Raw genomic sequence first — 14,829 nt, forward strand, 5'->3', positions numbered from 1 at the left:
AAACAACAAACCAACCAACCTATGTTAAGGTATGGGAGTTTCCTTTGTGTTGAGATCGCTCTGTGGAACCAGGCTCCGAATCACACTATTGACCACATGAAACAGTTTATTCTGATTTTATCCTTTTATTTCAAAATATGAATACATATGTGCATAGATATTCTAAAAGTTACAAAATCTATTTCCTTTGATTCACAAGTTTCCAAGTATATCAACAGAAGGTATACATGACATTTTCTACAGATGCTACATGACGGAAAGAAGCAGTTTGTGATCACCCTTGACTATTGGAGACAGAGAGATACTACACATACAAAGAAGACTGAAAATATAGCTTATTCTACTGGACCTACAAGGCACTTTGTTCAAGCCGCAATGTGTAGTACACTGCTTTGTAATACATGGAATAATTAAAATATAACAAGAAGCATTCAACAGCCTGATATATGGATGATTTAGATAGTAATCTACAGCAACCTTGGCTATAGGTTTTTTATATTATCCAGCTAATTTTTTAAGTACATGAAGAAAAATGTGGTTTTCCTGATCTCAAATGGAGACGTCGGCTCCATTACTCAATTGTTGGAACGACCTCACATGTAATCGTTTGTGGCATCATGAACAATGGATGACGTCATCTTCAATTATTTGCGTTCACATGACGTCACGTTGCTATGGGCCTCTTTGCACATTGAAAACAATTGAACAATAGTTGTGATGCTCAGTGAGAAAATCTGAAAATTTCGCCTATAGCCGTGTCATGGGTAGTATACGATGAAGAATCCCGAGGTCGGGATCTGATCTAAGAATTGTAAAGCACGAAAGCCTTAATGACAATTTCACCTTGTTTCAAATATTAAATCGTTCGTCTGTCAGCGATATAAATTAATTTAAAAAATAACATTAACATATGCAACATTTCATTACATAAAAAGTTTAATAATATTGCGAAGAAACCCTTATATACTTTGATGCCATTTATAACCATTTCCCTGACACAAAGTTTGACAATTTCCCGTGAGGGTTTAATCAGCGGTCCAGATTGCCGTATATCACGAGATTAATAATGTCGATGGTGAAATGCTGTTGATATGTTTGAACCATCCGCGATTATCCAGTGTATTATGTCTCCTTTCTAACATGATAAATACACAGGGCCGTACCTCAAAGCGATCTTAGCGCTACGATGATCGTAAGCCTATATTAAAACATGGGTCTTACGATTACCTTAGCGCTAAGATAGCTTTGAGGAACGAGGACCTGGACCCATTTTGACCCAACCTTTAACGATTCAAATGACGCTAGCTACACCCACCCAGTCAAAATGCCTCCCTGGACGAGAGAACGTCTGTGCTCTGTTGTAGAAGGGTACTGGTCCCTTCCGATGTGGTGGCGAACTGATCCTGGGTGTGTGGAGATCTAATACAACGGACAACGGAGGATATTTTTAATATGTTACACGTAAATAACCTTTCACAAACTCAAACAAACATTTAAAACTGTGATAATTCTTTGAAGGACCTGGGGTAGCCTGGAGGTTAAAACGATCTCTTGTCATTCCGAAAACCATGGGTACAATGTGTGAAGTCCATTTCTGGTGCCCCCTGCCGTGAAATTGCTGAAATATTGCTAAAAGCGACGTATAACAAAAACCACCCACTCACTCATTCAGAACATTGATATAAGGTTTCGTTGTAAAGATGAAGGGACGTGTAGTGACAAGACGATGATAGTTATAAGTAGGTTTAGTCAAGTTTCATCTTCCCGAGGCAAGGAGTTAACTGACTTTAAAAGTCTAGTTTCCACCCTTGCCGAACTAGACTGGAATTACTGGGCTTGATCGTAGCGTCACCAGTGGCTGTTACCAGTTATGTCTCTTCTAAGCCTCTCCTCTAGACCAATCAGATGCCACCTCTCGCATCACTTGCGTTTGCTTCACACAAAATGGTGGCGCCGAGTCAGGACGATCTGATCGATAATCAAGATCTTTATTGTGATAAAACGGGTCTTACATCGCGAAATGCATCAATTAACGTGAGCACCTTGATTAAAAACATGAAAAGATTAGGAAAATATCTGCTGACAACGAGTTGGTGGTGCACATGGTTTGCAAATCCTGCAATCGACCGAAATCTGCAAGACAGTTTTCGAACCGGATTTCGATTTCGGTGCGCGATTTTGATTTGACTATGCATAGACTCGTTGGTTCAGCCAAAATGTAACTCCATAATACCAGCCAGGTTCGGCAAGGGTGGAAATTGGACTTTTATAGTCAGTTAACTCACTTGCCTCGGGAAGATGGTCAAGTTTAGGAGCCGGATAATACTTTTCTATTGTATTAATGGTACGTTCACTGCCGGTACACCTCTCCACTTCGACAAGACATATAGGTATAACAGTTCTCATCTCATGATGACCAAGACGTGTCTTAAGATCGAATCCATGTGCTGAATATCTTTCACATCATTACACTGCATGACGGTCGTACGTCTTCACGGACGAGAACCAGGAAGTACTCTCTCGCTCGTGAAGTACTGACGATGGTTTTCAATTACTTATTTTCATTATGCTATAGATGCCCGTTCAGGTATTCACGCCCCCAGCATCAGCAGTACGCGTCTACCTGGATCTCCATCAGTAACGGATGTTTTTGTATGACTCACACCTGTTAAGACACATCTTGTAATTTTCGACACATCCTGAGCAAAACCGTTCACATAGAAAGTATAGTTCTACACAAAACATAACGAAACAAAAATCTTATACTCTATACAATCTTCAAATTGGAGACGTTTGAAAACATATTCAATTACCGTTAATATGTCATTACCCGTATATTAAACCCCACTGTCGAAGATCCAGTGAATTTCATTAATCTCAATTTTAATATGATACATGTATATGCTTATCACATACGTTTGGGAAGATAACACCCTGGATGTCCAAGAATGCGTAAAACCCCGCTCCTATCTTTTATTACCGCTTTCGTCACAAGTAAAGTGTCTTTCGAGGGGTATCATGTGGTCTCTTTACAATGATGTATGCACATTTTGGACATACACTACCTCTTGCCTTGAATATACACGACGTACAAAAATGCACATTCAATCTATAGAGATTGTTATACGAGAGCGAGTGAAAAAGATGATTTTTTACACGTACCGCTGTACGTTTTCTTAATTCTTATACGAGTTTCGTAAAATCTGTGTGAAGCACATGCGAGTGTAATAATTTCTTTATTACCCATTATTTCTTAATCATTATTAGCTTCCCTTTAGAAAAATACACTGATCACGACTGCCTTCTTAGAAAAACACAATTGTTGAATGATGTTAACAATCTTCAGCCATCACGTCGGTTCTAGTTTGACTTCATTACGACCTTACGTCACAATAAGATTCGAATGCCGTCCGGATGACGTAAATAATACACTGGTTTTAAGTGATATGTGCGCCAGTGCTAATACGACTTCTTAAAACTTGGTTATTTCTAACCCTGTGGGTATTAACATTACATTAAGAACTTTAACTCCGATACATGTCTTTGCGTAGAGCTGTGAAATTTCCCAAATTATTTGAAAATACATCTCAAATTTGTCTTTGAAAATCAAAATACAAATGGGTATCCTCTTTTAGCGTCGACAATAATGTTGTATTTTCACCAGCTTTGTCAATATTCAAACTATTTTTAAGAAACCGATTTGAAGAACAAAGCTGACAAATGTTTATGTAATACAACTTCTTTATTAACCTGTAATAGCGACGTTTCAGTACAGATACCAATACAGTTGCCAAGCAACACTGACAACGGAATAAGAATCTATTCCGAAACGCCGCCACATTAGAGTAAAATCAAGAAGTTGTTATCCATAAACCTTTATCCACTTTGTCATCCGTCAACTTCTGAGAAATGCCTCGCAAACAATGATTTGAAGAAATTACATGTTGCGACAGTTTGAAGTCCAATTCAAGTCGCAGGTAAAGATATATCGGAGACTATTTCTGCGACTAATTTTCGATAAATATACATTTCATTGATTTAATCATCATTTTAGCGTAATTTCACATTAAGGATTTGTTCCCAGCCGAGATTATGTTATACACCGGATCAGACAAAGAAATCCATTTTATATATGTATTACTCGCTACTCAGTATAGTAACCCTGGTTTTTTAACCACGTCTGCACGCTCTGAACGTTCGCGTCCATCCACTTAATGTTGGCGTTCGTCTTCTCCATAGCCTGCTCGAATGCCCGCTTCCCTGACCCCTGATCGGGGTGTGTGTCCACGAAAGTCTGAAGCTGAAACAAAGTTACAAGAATTTCAGTTTTCAGCAATTTGACTGCGGTGATAGACGGAATAGTGTTTGTTGCCGCAATCAGCAATATGTAAGCTATAGAACGGTGGCCTGTCAATACTTGAGCCATTACCAGATAAAGGCGCCATCTTCTCGATGGAACCCTCTATGACGATAGGTGTTGATTTAGAGTAGCCTCCCTTGAATATAAGATAAACAGGAAAACGAGCTCCCTATAGCCGCCGACAAACAATGGTATGGCTACTCTCTGATGGCATTGAACACGACAGGAACTTTAATACATGGAGTTGATTCCAGGAGTCACACACGCCGAACTATAAAAGCTGATTAAAACATGAGAAATCCAAGTTAATTTTACTGACCTGTTTCAACTGGAACGGTGTGTTAAAGGATGCCGTAATTCCTCCAATTAGACGTGTGAAGGCGAAGAATGCTGTACCATAACTGTAAAAAAAGAAATATAGTAAGAAGCTGGCGTTGTGAGTGAGTGGCTTCGTTGGTTGGTTGGTATGTTGATTAACGCTGCACTCAGCAATATTCCAGCTATATGACGGCGGTCTGTAAATAGGCGAGTCTGAATCTGACAACCCAGGGATTGATATCATGAGCATCGATCCACGCAATTGGGATCGATGACATGCATTAACCAAGTCAGCGAGCCTGACCACCCGATCCCGTTAGTCGCCTTTTACGACATGCATAGTCACCTTTTACGGCAAGCATGGGTTGCTGAAGACCTATTCCACCCCGGATCTTCACGGGTCGAGTGGCGGGGTGAGTGCTAGGCTGAGTGTTTGTTTGTTTGTTTTTAAACGCTGCACTCAGCAATATTCCCGCTATATGACGGCGATCTGTAAGTTATCGAGTTTGGACCAGACAATCCAGTGTTTAACATCATGAACATCGATCCACGCAATTGGGATACGATGACATGCATCAACCATGGGCTGAGTGAGCTATTTTACGCTGCTTTTAGCAATATTCCAGCTATATCTCGGCGGGGAACACCAGAAATGGGCTTTATACAATGTACCCATATTGGGGAAAGGAACCCGGGTCTTCGCGTGACGCGTGAACGCTTTATCCACTATAGGCTATCCCGCCGCCCAGGTAGGTGAGTGAGGGTCATTTATAAACGATGCGTTTGGATTTTCGCCCCTTTTGGTCTATTACAAATTATATTATTGGTACAAGTAGGGAACAAATGTCTTTTTGCTCAATATTTCATAGGACGGATTTACTAATTCAACATACACTCTCTTTTTCTTAGGCAGATGTAATACTCACTCCAACTTTCCGAGGGAAGGGAGTCAAGTGACTATAAATGTCCAGTTTCCACTCTTGCCGAACTGGGCTGGAATTTCTGAGCTCGATCGTAGCACCACTAGTGGCTATTACTAGTCATGTCCTTGCTATGGACATCCTATTGACCAATCAAATTCCACCTCTCATATCACTTGCATTTACTTCAAACAGAATGGCGGCGCCCGGTGAAGACGATCTGATCGATAAGCTACATCTATAGTCTTAATTCGCGAAGTGCATCAAATTACCTGCGAACCTTCATTAAAAACATGAAAAGATTTTGAAAATATATGTTAATGACGAGTTTGCGGTACACATGCTTTGCAAATCCGGCCATCGACCGAAATCTGCACAGCAGTTTACAAACCGGATGTTGATGTCGTTACGCGATTTTGATTGGACTATGCATCGACTCGTTAGTCCAGCCAAAATATAACTCCATAATTCCAGCCTAGTTCGGCAAGGGCGGGAACTGGACTTTTACAGTCAGTTGCTTCGGGAAGATGTACTCACTCGTTCCTAATGGTTTCCCATCTGTTCCTGAAGAAGTCCCAGGCCAGGCCTTGTCCTATGGAATTTCTAGACACATACACAAGTATGTTCAGGGCGTCCTGCTTGCGGACTTGTTCTGTCATTAAAGCTCTGTTTAGGAATCTGAAATAAGATTATACATATCTTCGTGAGATGTACAAGGATGAGAAAAAAAATTTAACAAAAAAGTCAGTAATACAGGGACTGATCACACAGAGTGGTTTGATGGCAAAGGTTGATGTTGGAGAGGGTGTGGTATGGTGGGTGGGACAGTATAGTGGTAGTATGATGGGTGTGGCAGTATGGTGGGTGGGACAGTGTTGTGGTAGTATGATGGGTGTTGCAGTATGGTGGGTGGGACAGTGTTGTGGTAGTATGATGGGTGTGGCAGTATGGTGGGTGTGGCAGTATAGTGGTAGTATGATGGGTGTGGCAGTATGGTGGGTGGGACAGTGTTGTGGTAGTATGATGGGTGTGGCAGTATGGTGGGTGTGGCAGTATAGTGGTAGTATGATGGGTGTGGCAGTATGGTGGGTGTGGCAGTATAGTGGTAGTATGATAGGTGTGGCAGTATGGTGGGTGGGACAGTATAGTTGTAGTGTGATGGGTGTGGCAGTATGGAGGGTGTGGCAGTATAGTGATAGTATGATGGGTGTGGCAGTATGGTGGGTGGGACAGTGTTGAGGTAGTATGATGGGTGTGGCAGTGTGGTGGGTGGGACAGTATAGTGGTCGCATGATGGGTGTGGCAGTATGGTGGGTGTGGCAGTATGGTGGGTGGGACAGTATAGTGGTAGTATGATGGGTGTGGCAGTATTGTGGGTGTGGCAGTATAGTGGTAGTATGATGGGTGTGGCAGTATGGTGGGTGGGACCGTGTTGAGGTAGTATGATGGGTGTGGCAGTGTGGTGGGTGGGACAGTATAGTGGTCGCATGATGGGTGTGGCAGTATGGTGGGTGTGGCAGTATGGTGGGTGGGACAGTATAGTGGTAGTATGATGGGTGTGGCAGTATTGTGGGTGTGGCAGTATAGTGGTAGTATGATGGGATGTGGCAGTATGATGGGTGTGGCAGTATGGTGGGTGGGACAGTATAGTGGTAGTATGATGGGTGTGGCAGTATGGTGGGTGTGGCAGTATAGTGGTAGTATGATGGGTGTGGCAGTATGGTGGGTGTGGCAGTATGGTGGGTGGGACAGTATAGTGGTAGTATGATGGGTGTGGCAGTATGGTGGGTGGGACAGTATAGTGGTAGTATGATGGGTGTGGCAGTATGGTGGGTGTGGCAGTATGGTGGGTGTGGCAGTATAGTGGTAGTATGATGGGTGTGGCAGTATGGTGGGTGTGACAGTATAGTGGTAGTATGATGGGTGTGGCAGTATGGTGGGTGTGGCAGTATGGTGGGTGGGACAGTATAGTGGTAGTATGATGGGTGTGGCAGTATGGTGGGTGTGGCAGTATAGTGGTAGTATGATGGGATGTGGCCGTATGGTGGGTGTGGCAGTATAGTGGTAGTATGATGGGTGTTGCAGTATGGTGGGTGGGACAGTATCGTGGTAGTATGATGGGTGTGGCAGTATGGTGGGTGGGACAGTGTACTGGGTGTGGCAGTATGGTGGGTGGGACAGTGTAGTGGTAGTATGATGGGTGTGGTAGTATGATGGGTGTGGCAGTGTAATGGGTGTGGAAGTATGGTGGGTGGGACAGTATTGTAGGTCGTGCAGTATGGTTGGTGGGACAGTGTAGTAGGTGGTGCAGTATGGTGGGTGGGACAGTGTAGTAGGTGGTGCAGTATGGTGGGTGGGACAGTGTAGTAGGTGGTGCAGTATGGTGGGTGGGACAGTGTAGTAGGTGGTGCAGTATGGTGGGTGGGACAGTGTAGTAGGTGGTGCAGTATGGTGGGTGGGACAGTGTAGTAGGTGGTGCAGTATGGTGGGTGGGACAGTGTAGTAGGTGGTGCAGTATGGTGGGTGGGACAGTGTAGTAGGTGGTGCAGTATGGTGGGTGGGACAGTGTAGTAGGTGGTGCAGTATGGTGGGTGGGACAGTGTAGTAGGTGGTGCAGTATGGTGGGTGGGACAGTGTAGTAGGTGGTGCAGTATGGTGGGTGGGACAGTGTAGTAGGTGGTGCAGTATGGTGGGTGGGACAGTGTAGTAGGTGGTGCAGTATGGTGGGTGGGACAGTGTAGTAGGTGGTGCAGTATGGTGGGTGGGACAGTGTAGTGGGTGGTGCAGTATGGTGGGTGGCAATGTAGTGGGTGTGGCAGTGCGGTGGGTGGGACGTGATGTCGGTGTTGCAGCGGCAGTGAATGTATTTTGTTTGTTTGAAGTTGCTACAGTGAAAGGAGCAATATGGTCGGTGGTATTGTTGAAGGGGCAATATGGTCGGTGTTATTGTGGATTGGGCAATATGGTCGGTGTTATTGTGGAAGGGGCAATATTGTCGGTGTTATTGTGGAATGGGCAATATGGTCGGTGTGATTGTGGACGGTTCCATATGGTATGAGGTATTGTGGAAGGGTCAGTGTGGCCAACGTAACAGAGGATGGTGCAATATGGTCAGCGTTACAGTAGATGTGACAATCCCTTTGCCAGCACAGTTGTTAATTAAGGAAGTCCTACCGGCTCAGGATCCACGGTTCTCTTGAGCATCCCATGGACGACAACAGCCGTGCAGATTCTGCCGCCACAGTCGCCGTCTTGTATTGTGTGAAGGCGAAGTCCCACTCCATCACTCCGCCGTACTTGATGGCGGTGCAGTAGACAGTGCTCTTCAGACCAGGGTCGATGCTGGAGAGGAGAGTCACAGAGTTAATTGTGCCGTGCCTGAGACACTAGGGAATTGTGCTCAACAATGAGTGAGTGAGTGAGTGAGTTGGGTTAAACGCCGCTTTTAACAGTATTCCAGTTATATCGCGGTGTGTCAGCTTAATGTCGGGGGAAAGCCCGAAGCGATGCAGGTCACAGACGTTTACCACTTCGGTGAAACCCACGAGCACGGGTAAACCACGACAAACCTAGAAACATAATGGGGGCGAAACGGGATTCGAACCCACAATCATAGGTTTCTGGCGTGCCCAAGGGACGCAACTCTGCACAGGGAATCGCGGCGCCTTGGACGACTGAGCCACCCGTGCCCCCGTGCTGGACAAAGTAACACATAAAACAGACGAGAAGCACCGTTCAAAGTAGCGTTGAACCCGACTCACTCAACATGCTGAATGCCACACTACCGACTAAAGAGTTGGGAGAGAGTGAGAGACCGAGTGAGCATGGTTTTACGCCGCTGTTAGCACTATTTCAGCAATATCACGGCAGGGGACACAAGAAATGGGCTTCACACATTGTATCCGGCGTAACAAGCGAACACTTTAACCGCTAGGCTACCCCGCCGTCCCAATAATGAGAGAATAGGGGGAAAGTTGACACTGGGGCATGGAGGCTGCACTCGATTCGTCGTCACTGTGGCTGTAGTCATCAAGGTATCTACCAATCACGTAATCACTAATACTATTTTGTCCCTATTCTGATAGCTTCAATGACATTGGCACTGTCAGGCACTGCGAAATTTTCAACTAGAATTATGTTTGTTTGTTGATTGACGCCGAACTCAGCAATATTCCAGCTACATGACGGCGGTCTGTAAATAATCGAGTCTAGACCAGACAATCCAGTGATTGATATCATGAACACGAGAATTAATCATTCATTAAACTCAAATGTATTGCCTAAGATGTTGTTAATTTGGGAAGCTAAATCGTGGTGTCTAACATGTGCCGCCGAGTATATAAAGACCGTTTTAAATCACTTTCTTCTTATATCACAAAAGCTGTTCAACAATACTTCTAAAAATATCATGCTTTAGTGTAGCATGCTCGTGTGCCCACATAATCACGTACACTCAAAATACATTCTCAGCACCCTGGGGAGAATATAACCCTAGACACTTGAGAGTTTGCATTCAAATTGTTATCTCATCCTACCAGGTACCCATTGGACGTTGTGTGAACAGGAGCATATTCAGACCAAAGTCACTTGTGTTTCAATCCGGGCTGGGCCAAAACCCACGGTCACCCATGCAACTTCTATCCGCCACCCGCGCTGCTTTACTACACCTGATGTGCACTGTGAGCTATGCACAGGACCTCATGCTGATCTCGTGTTTATTCGTAGACGCTTGATTGAAAGTAGCTGCACATTAGTAAATAAATAAATGTAGCTGAACTTACGGGTTGTTTGATGGGGTGGCCATCCATTCTCGGAAGAGCCTCAACGATTCATCTGTACAGGCTGTTATGCCGTATGAACACGCCGAACTCGATATCAAGGACCGGATATACCTGAAGCAGAAGCACGTGTACGTCATCATTGAAAACTGAAAACTTATGTTAGCAGTTAATTTTCATGAAAATAACAATAAATTATTGATTCTTTAAATCAGCCAATTTCGCTGCCAAACCTTACATAGAACATCTTCCCGAGGCAAGTGAGTTAACTGACTATAAAAGTCTAGAGGAAACTGGACTTTTACAGTCAGTTAACTCTCTTGCCTCGGGAAGATATCGATGTACATAGAAATGTCAACATAGAATCACACACACATGTTCTTTTTTTTGTTGTTGTTTGTTTGCTAGTGTGATTTGTAACGCCGCACCTAGCAATATTCCAGCTATATGGCGGCGGTCTGAAAATAATCGAGTCTGGACCTAACCAGACAATCCAGTGATTGACATCATGAGCATCGATCCACGCAATTGGGATAGATGACATGCTTCAACCAAGTCAGCGAGCCGGACCACCCGATCCCGTTAGTCGCCTCTTACGACAAGCATAGTCGCCTTTTACGGCAAGCATGGGTTGCTGAAGACCTATTCTACCCCGGAATCTTCACGGGTCTCGTTTTTTATGTAATTGAAAAGTGAAAGAACTGTTGACAAATTGGATTTGTTCCTTTACACCTTTACGGGTTTCACACAGATGTAAACCATACAACACTCCCGGAAGCGTATATTAACATATTGGACAAAATAGAGTCGCAACGAAAACAGAGTTAACCGATGCACGTAACCAACACACACCGAGTCTCCAATAAACGCCAGGACCCTGCATCATAAAGTGAGTGAGTGAGTGAGTATGGTTTTACGCCGCTTTTAGCAATATTCCAGCAATATCACGGCGGGGGACACCAGAAATGGGCTTCACACATTGTACCCATGTCGGGAATCGAACCCGGGTCTTCGGCGTGACGAGCGAACGCTTTAACCACTAGGCTACCCGACCGACCCTGCGCCGTTAAGTGATTTCATCGATACGACTGGCGTCAGTCTAACAAATGTTGAATTTGGGATAACACTTACTCAGTAAAGTACAAATTCTAATATTTTGGGGGGTTGAGTCCCATCCGGAATTCGAACCCACACTGCCAGAGTGAGACAGCAAATCGCCAGTGCACAAAGTCAACGATCTAACCCACTCAGCCACCGAGGCTTCCACAATAATGAAAGTCCGACAACTGTTTGTCGAGATCACATATTTGTTCCTGGGGGAACATGGCCGTTTTCAGTAAGCCCCGGGCCACGCTGTCCGAAGCGTAGGTGCATCGGGGATCTGGCCGTGTTCAGTAAGCCCCACTCTGTCCGAGGCGCATGTGCACCAGGGTGCCGTTGTACAAACCGATCTTAAGGTGATCGTAACTCCCATACCTTAACATAGACTTACGATAGACATAAGCCCCACTCTGTCTTAGGTTTACCAGGGGAACTGGGCCGTGTTCAGTAAGCCCCACTCTGTCTTAGGTTTACCAGGGGAACTGGGCCGTGTTCAGTAACCCCACTCTGTCGTTGGTGCACCAGGGGAACTGGCCGTGTTCAGTAAGCCCCACTCTGTCGTTGGTGCACCAGGGGAACTGGGCCGTGTTCAGTAAGCCCCACTCTGTCTTAGGTTTACCAGGGGAACTATGCCGTGTTCAGTAAGCCCCACTCTGTCGTTGGTGCACCAGGGGAACTGGGCCGTGTTCTGTAAGCCCCACTCTGTCGTTGGTGCACCAGGGGAACATGGCCATGTTCAGTAAGCCCCACTCTGTCTTAGGTTTACCAGGGGAACTGGGCCGTGTTCAGTAAGCCCCACTCTGTCGTTGGTGCACCAGGGGAACATGGCCGTCTTCAGTAAGCCCCACTCTGTCTTAGGTTTACCAGGGGAACATGGCCGTGTTCAGTAAGCCCCACTCTGTCTTAGGTTTACCAGGGGAACATGGCCGTGTTCAGTAAGCCCCACTCTGTCTTAGGTTTACCAGGGGAACATGGCCGTGTTCAGTAAGCCCCACTCTGTCTTAGGTTTACCAGGGGAACTGTGCCGTGTTCAGTAAGCCCCACTCTGTCGTTGGTGCACCAGGGAACTGGGACGTGTTCAATAAGGCCAGGTTCACACAGTGCCGATTATGGTTCCCGTTTGAGATCAGACAGCGCTACGACACGAAAAGTGAAAAAAGTCGGATTACTATCCTCATTGATCTGGAATGTCCTATCATTGTCTGACAGCGGTCGTTTATGTTCTTAACAGAGTCCTACGGATCGGGAAAGGTCCAGAGAGGTCGGCCAAGCACTCCCGACAGTATGGTGCGTCCTGTAACATTCGGGGAACTCAGCAGATTTTTGTCTAGTCGGATTACAATCGTGACTCTGTTGTGACAGATTCTGCTGTATCGGATCAAAATCGTAACAATGTCCTGTGTTGTCTGTATGGTGTCCTGTGGATCGGGACGCTGTCGTGATGAACGGTCATGAAGTGTTCATTGCCGATTCTTGTCGATTGAGTCCAGATTGCGTCCAGATTTTGCCGAATGCGAACCGTCCTTGTCGGTTCACTGTCCGGTCACTGTCTGATCTCTGTCGGATGGCATTCGGGAGAATCGGGACGCTGTTGGGACATATTCGGTCGTTATTTACCATGCGGAAGACACAAATCGGATCAGATTCGGATTGAGAACGGGAGAATCGGGACGAATTCGGCTGGAAACGGCAGAATCGTCACGCTTTCTGAACAATATCTGATTGTTTGTGAATTTCCCGCCACGAATCACAGGATCTTGATCAGACTTTTGACGGGAATTTTAATCGACTGAGCCCTAAGCCAGCGCCCGCGCTCTCGCAGGTGCTTCTTGAATATGTCGACTAAGTTCAATGTCCAACTTACGATTTCAGATGCGATGCCCCAGTGTTGTTCATGGTCAGTGTATTAAATGGCCTCTGAACCTTCGCCTTCATGAAAGCCTGACAACAAACAAGTATTGTATATAATTAAGTAAATATATTGTAGGTGATTCCAAGGCATTTAATTGGTTAAATAAACAATGATTTTTACGTTCCCATAAACCGAAAATATAGGGCAAGATCACCAGAGGACCACTGTTTCCTGATTGGCTGATAGTAGGGTGGGCGGAGCTTATGTTGCATGGATTCGCTGAACGATGTCACAACGCTTATATGTTGTATGTCATCGTCTGACATCTGAGTGGATTCGGTTTATGCCGTTTAAAAAAAATTCCACTTCTCTGCGAGAACTCAGGGTGTGAGGTGAGGTGAAATGGTGTTTAACGTCGCGTCCAAGATTATTGCACTTATATAGCGACGGGCATGTACGTGTGTGTGTTTGTGTGGCTGCTTGTACTAGTCCGGACTGATGCCGATTTATAGTGCTAGCTCACTGAGATACCATGCCACAATTTTAACATGAATACCCCACTCAGACACAGTATACTGACTCCGAGCCGGCCAGTCCTTGTTTTAGCCCTTTTTTAATGCCGAGCGCCAGACAGGGTAACAACAAGTACCATCTTTTAACGTCTTTTGGTATGACGCGGTCGGGGATCGAACCCCGGACCTTCCGCTCTCCGGGCGGACGCTCTACCACTAGACCACGGAGGCGGTCGCGCAGACTCAGGGACCAGGATTAGAAGTACATGACTGAAAGGAATCGAACCCGTGTTTTCAGTGTGACCTAGCCAGGAGATCTGTATACGTCTTTGGTGTGACTAACGATGTTATGACTGCCTGTCTATCTAAAAAGCGTAGCTATCAAACATTGCATATGAGGTGAGGTGGAGTGGAATTGGGTTTAACGTCGCTATATGAATGTAAGATGACACTCTTTTCCTCAAATTATCGGAAGTTTTCAAATAACTTAAAACTACCATACGGGGTTGGGTTTAAGTGGTGGACATACGCACACACCAACACACACACGCACATACCAACACACACACGCACACACCAACACACACACGCACATACCAACACACACTTCAACACACACACACACACCAAAAAACACACGTACACACTCCAACACACACACGCACACACCAACAGACACTCCAACATACACACGTACACACTCTAACACACACACGCACACACCAACACACACTCCAACACACACACGCACACACCAACACGCAACACGCACACACATGCACGAAGGCACACTTACGGGCGTGCATACACACACCAAACTAAACAGTTTGTATTCAAAATGTGACGCCAATCCCCTTTGTCCCGCCTCTGCTGTTTCCTTTTCTGTTGAACAATTAGTTGTATGTCTTATATTTGTGAATAATTAAGTTTATTACACCTCCAAGGCAGAATGTCGAAATCTGTTTGGTTCACGTGATCTTGATAAATT

At 45.1% G+C, this 14,829-nt stretch overlaps 1 protein-coding gene across 1 annotated transcript in view; it reads right to left on the reverse strand.

The window, feature by feature from the left end:
- Positions 1–117: 117 nt before the first annotated feature.
- The window catches only part of LOC139461192 (aminopeptidase N-like), a 58,308-nt gene continuing 43,596 nt past the window's right edge, over positions 118–14,829 (reverse strand). The window contains exons 16-21 of the mRNA XM_071242786.1: positions 13,342–13,418; positions 10,380–10,490; positions 8,773–8,940; positions 6,136–6,276; positions 4,680–4,761; positions 118–4,300 (exon numbers count right to left, since the gene is read on the reverse strand). Coding sequence (XP_071098887.1) covers positions 4,145–4,300; positions 4,680–4,761; positions 6,136–6,276; positions 8,773–8,940; positions 10,380–10,490; positions 13,342–13,418 — 735 coding nt within the window. The 3' untranslated portion in view covers positions 118–4,144. The remainder of the gene's footprint in view (positions 4,301–4,679; positions 4,762–6,135; positions 6,277–8,772; positions 8,941–10,379; positions 10,491–13,341; positions 13,419–14,829) is intronic.

This window comes from Haliotis cracherodii, unplaced genomic scaffold (assembly GCF_022045235.1).
Source record: "Haliotis cracherodii isolate W230 unplaced genomic scaffold, xgHalCrac1.p SCAF_14, whole genome shotgun sequence".
NCBI classification, from domain to species: domain Eukaryota; kingdom Metazoa; phylum Mollusca; class Gastropoda; order Lepetellida; family Haliotidae; genus Haliotis; species Haliotis cracherodii.